General features: G+C 40.5%; 1 protein-coding gene across 1 annotated transcript; it reads left to right on the forward strand.

Moving 5' to 3' along the window:
* Positions 1-952: 952 nt before the first annotated feature.
* zc2hc1a (zinc finger, C2HC-type containing 1A) lies at positions 953-7,945 on the forward strand. The gene is made up of 9 exons (XM_079291990.1): positions 953-1,013; positions 1,584-1,657; positions 2,453-2,569; positions 4,311-4,452; positions 4,737-4,879; positions 5,695-5,800; positions 5,941-6,016; positions 6,247-6,351; positions 6,971-7,945. The coding sequence occupies exons 1-9, from the start codon at positions 995-997 to the stop codon at positions 7,098-7,100; spliced, it is 912 nt and encodes a 303-aa protein (XP_079148116.1). The 5' UTR covers positions 953-994; the 3' UTR covers positions 7,101-7,945.
* Positions 7,946-7,951: the final 6 nt, after the last annotated feature.

Below are 7,951 nucleotides of genomic sequence, written 5' to 3' on the forward strand. Positions count from 1 at the left end.
AACAAATGCAACAAGGGAATACACTAGTTTTATTGTTTGGGAGCTATGATCATGAGGTCCGTCAGCATATCCGTCAGGTTGACATATAAAAAGTCCAACCAATTTGTAAAAATGTGTGATTGAATTATGCAGGAAGTGTATATAGGCATACCTACAATAAAATAAGTACATATTTTTGTATCTTATATGCTAACGAGTACCTTTCTTCTCACTAAATCACGGAATCAAGCTAAAGTTGTTGTTCAGCCCTTGCAGCTCAGAATTGACTAGATTTCATTAAAATAAATTAGGTAGGGTGATCCTTGCCTGATACAAAAATTGTTTATTAGTTAGTTTAATGTAATGCCATGTTTGGAAAAAAATATAACAACGAGGGAACAGGGGGTTACTTCCAACGCCCCATCGCTGTTCAAAGTACACGCGGAACCCACGGGCTGGACCGTGCGGTAACATCCAATGAAATACTCTGATGTTAGCACATGAAGCGGTACAACACAATCCAGTTGCTATTGGAAGCCAAAGATGAGTAATGTCAAGACGCTTCACTCTCATTTCCAGCCAATGAAAACCACTGTCTGTTAGACCGACAAACCCGAAATATAATTGTCACAGGGAAGATCCTACAAACTGAATATTAATAATTATATAGAACTGTATGTCGATGATACATACATGAACTAATATTATGAGAAAATCCTCGTAATACAACACGACCAATTTAAGACATAGCTATATTTTGCATATGCGAGAGGAAACTCCTAAATGCGTAGTTGTCAAAGCACTATCAGTAACTTACAAAGACCCAAAATATTGATGCATTCCGCATGCATTGCAACTGTACATTTTCTGGAAAACTAGAGGTGATGTTACCAATTTGTGACTGTGTCCGCCGTATTTTAGCGAAGCCGGAAGTGGATAGGGGTGAATCCTCTCACTTCCACTGGCTTCTTTTGGCCGCCTGTAACAACAGGAGCATCAGACAAGGGATAACCTAATGATGGAAGAATTTGAAGGTGAACGAAATTGCCGTTATATGCTTATTTATTTCGATGTTTCGTGACAAAGTCGAGCTTACAGCCTCTCCATTTTCATTATTTCAATTTTGACGGATACATCACTGCGTTAGCATTCGTTTTTTTGTCAGCGACCTCTTTTTGTGTGTGTGGGATTTAGCCTAAGTAATGCTAGTTTAACGTCAGGGCCGAAGATGAAGCTAGCTCCGACTGTCTCGAATGGGTGTGATCCCTACATTAGCCATAGGAGCTATCCAGTGTTAGCATGCTGCTACCTAAAGAACCGTGACATAAATGAAAGCATAGTAGTGCATTTAGCCCTTAAATGTAGGTAGTAACGTCTGCCGTGCCGTTATGCCATTGTGGGAACAACAGTATTACATTTATGTGAGAGAACATAACGTTTAGCATTTAACTGCTATGTGTTGTCGCCTATGGTATGTTTCAATAAACCCAATGTTTGTGTACAGCTGATAAAGATAAAGGTGGCCAGAGCTGTGGTGCATTCATGTTCTCTGTGATATTAAACTTCCTTCACTATAACCATAATTGCATCTTTTATTCTTACAGACAATGATGCTCCTCCTGCTGGGGATCTGACTCAATGCGAAACCTGTAACAGATCCTTCCGCCCTAAAGTCCTGGTACAAAAAATATTATGCGTCTTATACGTGCAAGATTTTAGTCTACATGATTTAAAACACTGACCAAGGACTTGCTGTAGTATAATGTATTTAAATGTAGATAATGGTTGGCTGCTATGTAATAGAATTTGTCACCAAGGAATCAAACCCGAAAAACAAATGCTGTGTTTGTACACTTGAAGCACTGTTGAGATTACGTACACTTCTTTACATAATTGTTATTGTGTAAAGCATTTTGTACACATTCTTATCGATATAGTAGTTACAGACATAGATAAAGACAAATATGATGCATATGTTCATTAATACCACTATATTTGCTATCATCATTACTGTCTGTTTTGCTAACATGACTAAAACATAATCCAGAGATGTGTTTTATCACATCAGAGCTACAATGATCTCAATAAGTTAATGGAACATATTGTTTTCCTGTGATGCCAATACACACATTTGTGCACTTCTAGCACTCAACCAAATTAGTTGTCAAATACTGTGTTATGCATTTGTTGGCATGTGTGTATTTGTGTGAACAACTTTGTAGTTTGTAGTTAGATTTTCCTTGAAAGAAGTTTTGCATTCTTTACTTCACAGCTGTCACAGAAATCACACATGTCTTGCTCTCTGACTCTTTCAAAAGAACTAAAAATAATCATTTTTGAATTGTGATTGAGACAAAATGGCAGATAGGGCAATAGAGAGGCACAGATCTCAAATGTTCCCCAAAAACATGTCGAGACACATTACGTTTGTGTAGTTGTTGTGTCCTGTGCATCTCTTTTTCTCTCACTACAGCAAAGGCATGCGAAAATCTGCCAAAAGTCAGCAACCAAAAGGAGGAAGGTTTTTGACTCTAGCCGACAGAGAGCTGAGGGTACAGACCTCCCCACGCTCAAACCCCTCAAACCAAAGGTAAGACTACACCTTGGGGCGGGGGGGGGGGAGTTCAATTTGATTTAATAGGAAGAGAAAAACTGCTCAAAGTTGTACATCTCCGTGTGGAATCTCTGTCCGCTTTCAATTGTATTTCAGTCACAAGGTTCATCTTCTACTGGGAAAGTAAATTGATTTGTCTTTTTTTTCATTTGTCCTTTCTTTCTGTGTAGATTAGTTTTTAGTGGCACGATTAATCTGCTGAAGCCCTGAATTCCCTCAGTGTTTCTGGCTTTATAGATACTGGTTTCCCCTCTTTGAGCCATTGGCTTAAATAGTCTGGAGGCGTGCCAACTCATACTGGTGGTATTAGTTTAAAAAAACCCACTGAATCTGTGGTATTTTCCTTTCCACAACTACAAATCTTAAGATGTAGCCATTATAATTTCATTTTCTTTAAACATAACTGTGTTGACAGTATGACCCCCTATCTTCTCAAGCTGCACTGATTCCTTTGAACCTGTTGTAGACTTATATACGCTTACTCTTTGACAAGTCACCTTCAGAATACAGAGCTCGGCCAAAAGCTGTCTGTCTGTTTGTCTTAGTTTGTTCTTGTAAACTTCTCTGCTGGCTGAGACAAAGCAGCCAGGACAGAGGACAGGAGGAATGACATACTACTGTATGTGATACCGGCGTTCTTCATTATTATCATTTATAAACTTCACTCAGGACATTTTAGATTTGTTTCCAGTTATTAGTGGCTTTGCTGTTGTAAACATAACTGTTGCTGCTCTAGAACCAATATTTAGTTCTACCTAAATTACAAATAACTTCTATTCCTGTTCAGATCATTTAGTCATGAAAAAGTATTGACAAGAGTGGCTCCTTGTACTAAAATCCTAAAGATACCTATCCGTACCTGAAGGCCACCGTAGTTCTGTTAGTTACTGAGCTGAGGGTTGTGCAGTTGGTGGCAATTTGCAACCTCACCACTAGATGGCTCTAAATCTCACACACTGTTCCTTTCAGGTAATTCTGATAAACCAAGACTTGCTGATCCTTGCGATTTGGATTGTGTCCAGTTAGACGTCTGTTGCCTAGCATTTATAGATATATTGTTTTCTTCTTTCTATGGTCTTTGCTTCAATTAACTGCTGCACACTCAATCTGCCCTCCCTCTGGAATAACAGTATTCACAGTTTCCTGGCACGAACCGGACATCACAGAACATTGTTATCCTCCTTGTTTGTCCGGCACACATGCTTAATTAACTGTGAAGAAAAGCTTTATACGAGGAAGTAGACGTTCAGTGCCAGAGGGGCTATCATGTTGCCACAGAAACAGCTCAGAGGACACTCAGTGAACTACTTCTGTCAGAAATCATCAGCTTTTGGTAATGCTCAGACTGCCACGATTGAAAGAAAGGGGACTCTTTCTTTCTTTTTTTTTTATAGAAATGAAAGTCGGAAGCATGTCGTTAAGAGCTGCATTCATTACAACCACGAGTTAAATTATAGGAATTTTCAGGCTTAAATAAATAAGAACTTTTAGATAATTTAAAATAGAGAGTAACGAGAGACACTTAGGTGACCGTATTTTCAAAACATCCAGTTTTCAGTGGGCACATTCAGTTCAAGTAATAACAGCACTCTCTGAATGACAGTTGTGAGTTTTACCATGACCGCATCAATATCTGTCTCAGGTTGTGGTGAAAAATAATCGACATTAAAAACAAGCTGGTGTAACAGCACATCTGCTCTGTGTTTCCTCCCGCCAGGCAGAACCTCCAAAGAAGCCGTCCAACTGGCGCAAAAAACACGATGACTTCATCGCTACCATCCGGGCTGCTAAGGTCATCACTCAGGTCATGAAGGATGGCGGACCATTACCTCCACCTCCTCCTCCTACTTATGACCCAGGTAACACATCGAGGAATTAAGCAAGGAAAGTGTTTTGTTTTTTTGAAAGTAGGAAACTTTATTGACAAATTATAAAGATGGGCTGAAAATGTTTCTGCCTCAGAATGTCGAATCCCAAATAAAAATGTAACTTCTTGAGTTTGCAGTTGCAAGAGAAAAGAAAAACACACGTACAAGGCATGCCCTTCCCCACTTAGCAGTACTTACAAGTCTGTCTATATCCAGGATTCATGTCACTTGAGAGGTTTTATGTGTATTCTCTCACTAACCTGTCTTGTCTTCAGACTATGTCCAGTGCCCTTGCTGTGACCGGAGGTTCAACCAGGGTGCAGCTGACAGACACATCAAGTTCTGCCAGGAGCAGGCTGCCCGTATGCCAACCAAGGGCAAGTTAGGAGATGCCAAGAAGCCTCCTGGTCACACACCGGTACACACATGCACACACACCGCTACATTTGTGTGCACACGAACAGACTATTTGTGTTTCTGTTGGAAAATGCTATTTTACTTAATAAGTTGACTTTGGTTGAATTTTCTAAATTACATTTTGTTACATTCATTTCTCATTGCAAATCTGGTTGTTCTAAACATAAAACAATGAAAAGTGCACTGCAAAATGTGACAGTGTGAAATAATATTTATGACACATTGCACATGCAGCTTTCATCTCATAATTAGAGCAGCTGTGTTTACCCACAGTATTCATATCGATGAGAGCGTATGTGTAGATAGCTACGCAGCTACAATTCTTTACCATTTAAGGAGTGCTGTTTGTGAATTCATCATTGCCCTTTTACATTATTACCATTGTTAGACGCCCGCGTTGCAGTTTGGAAGCCAATAAAAGCAGCAGGGTCCAATACTGAGAAAACATTGTTTCCCAGTGGGCCATCTTTTTAAATATTTACTGTGGATCCGTGTTTTCAACTCTCAAATTTTCTTCCTCACAACAGTTAACAACACATTTTTACACCGGTTTGTAAAGCCGAACCATACTCCATGCATTGTACATTATGGTCTGCCCTTGTTTATAAAAACTATAGCATAGTGATGTCCTGTGTGTCAGATCCCTATTTCTCTGTCTCCAAGTAATGAGACTGTGTTGATGCTTTGCATCCCATGACCGCCGGGGCTAATGTTTTGTCGTTTCATGTAGGCTACTTATTTATTTTCCATTCTCTCTTTTTCTCTCTCTCTCTCTTTTTCTCTCTCTCTCTCTCGCTCTCTCTCTCTCTCTCTCAGCCCAAGCCTCCTGCCCCTGTAAAGAAGGCCAACTCTCCTGCTGTGTCAGCCATCCCTTCAGCCTCCTCTCGTTTACCCCAGAGATCAGGCCTTGGACAGCCCTCTGGTACGGGCACAGCTCTGTTGGTCGTGCATCGCGGGGTGTTGTGTTCACATCTGACAGTTCTGTATATTTGTGAGCGATTTATTTATTTTTTAAATAATAATGAAATGATTCCGGCTTCTCTTTTCTCTCTCTTGCTCCAGGGATCCCACCAAGTAAGGTCTCTTCTGCAGGTTCAGTGAGGAGTAATCCCTCTGGCCTCACAAGCCCTCCATCAGGGTCAGTGCTCACTCACAGTGCTCATGTGAAGCTATGGTTAACACTATGATTGACTTAATTGATGGCTTCATAAGAATAACGGGTTACATCTATGAATACAGTGGGTCAACTCACATGTGAGTTTTGAACCTGAAAATTCCAGTTTTAAACTCTTAAACTGTCTTTACAAACCCAAATGGTTTGCACTTTACACATCCTTGTCCTTCGTCGCCTTCTGTTTGTCCTCTCAGTGTGGGAAGTAAGACTCGAGGTGGGCGCTCCGGCTACGGCTCTGTGAGGACCCCTCAGTCGGGAACCGCAATCAACAAGAAGAAAGTAGACACCTGCACATCTAGGTGAGCCAGTTCACTAATAGGTTTGCTAAAAATATGAACACGAGAATGAATCAAAACGACCATACAGGTGGTGTAAACTCTCCTGCCCTCTTGTGCTTTATCGGAGTATTGCATACGGATAGAGGACATTCCGGTCCCATTCAGTAACTTTAGTTTATACAACAGGTCACTGAATGGCGCTTAATTGTGCGCAGTCTAGTGCATAATTATGATGTAAACAATAATGCAATCCGTACAGCTACAGGTTCTGTTTGCTTGGGTGATAGTAATACAAATGAAGCTAAAATATGTCACATACATTCACCATGAAGTGCTTGAAGTACACCTTGTAGGAAAGCTGCAGCATTTTATCATCAAACTGAGATGTTAACACTAAAATATTGACTTCATTTGAAGATATGCATTTGTTTGCATATTGTACTATCTCAACGTAACTGAAATAATACTCATAATACAGTGAGCAAGGCCTTTAGAGTATTTAAAATCCCTACATTATTTAAACCCTTAATAATCTGTTATCAACAGTATCATCAGCCCTGCACTAAAGCATCGTTAATAACAACGTGATGTGCTTGGTTTCTAAATGTTGCTGCTTGGTCATCGTTGTTGAATTTCGCAGGAATGACGTGGATGACGTGGTCGACAACGGTGGGATGCGGAGCAAGTTCTGTCAGGCTTGCGGGACCAAGTACCCGGTTGAATCCGCCAAATTCTGCTGCGAGTGTGGAGTCAGGAAGATGTGTATCTGATGGCGGTCAGGAGAGGGAGAAACTAGAGATGTATGGGGATGCACTGGTATTCAAACTAGCACTGGAGAGGTTTGACCAAGCTAATCAGTCTGTATTTTCACGCTTGTTGATCTCATGTCACGGCAGTAAAGTGGTGTGATCGTCGGCAAAAGACCCCACGGTGCGGTGTCATGGAATCTGCTGGTCCATGCCACTTTATTCACATTTCTTCAGTGCTTCCTGCTTCATAGTATTCCATTTTTGATTAGTACACACTCTGACATCTTCACAACATAAATATAATAACCATAACCTACAATTCATTTTACATTTAGTCATTATGATTACTGTGTATTGCGGCTGTGTTACGGTTCACGATGTCATTAGCTGACATCATTAGCTGACGATATCAGTGGCTAATGATATCAGGACATTCTGCTGATTCCACCAGCACGCACATGAAGATTATTGCCGAGAAGCTAGAGTAATCATTTTATTACTCATTTTATTGGTGCTGGACAATAATTATTTTTAGCAGTCACTACCAGCAACTGAAAGCCTGGTGCATCCTGAGAAGAGAGTACAGATGAGTGAGGGATTGGCTAACAGCGAAGAGGTGGGTTAGTGTTGGGTGACTCGTTGGAGGGTGGGTGTGATTACCCCCTGTATCTCAATCCCCAGTCAACCGTGATCTGAAATGCATTCCTTAATCCCAAAATATGTTCTTATTGAAGTGCAATACGATTGACTACTGAAGAAAACTGTGTGTTTTTTGGTAAAGGAAGTGTGTTGTCATTTTTGGAAAGATATCACCTTGTTTCGACAGGGACCAGTCCAAAAAAATGAACCAGCTGTTGAAGAGGTCAGTGCTC

The sequence above is a fragment of the Melanostigma gelatinosum genome, assembly GCF_949748355.1.
Source record: "Melanostigma gelatinosum genome assembly, chromosome: 20".
Classification (NCBI taxonomy): Eukaryota; Metazoa; Chordata; class Actinopteri; order Perciformes; family Zoarcidae; genus Melanostigma; species Melanostigma gelatinosum.

Bases quoted from the DNA above. Each gene is read 5' to 3' on its own strand.
- zc2hc1a (XM_079291990.1), top strand. The intron at 1,658-2,452 runs GTACAAAAAATA...CTCTCACTACAG, and splicing joins CCTTCCGCCCTAAAGTCCTG to CAAAGGCATGCGAAAATCTG. The intron at 4,453-4,736 runs GTAACACATCGA...TCTTGTCTTCAG, and splicing joins TCCTCCTACTTATGACCCAG to ACTATGTCCAGTGCCCTTGC.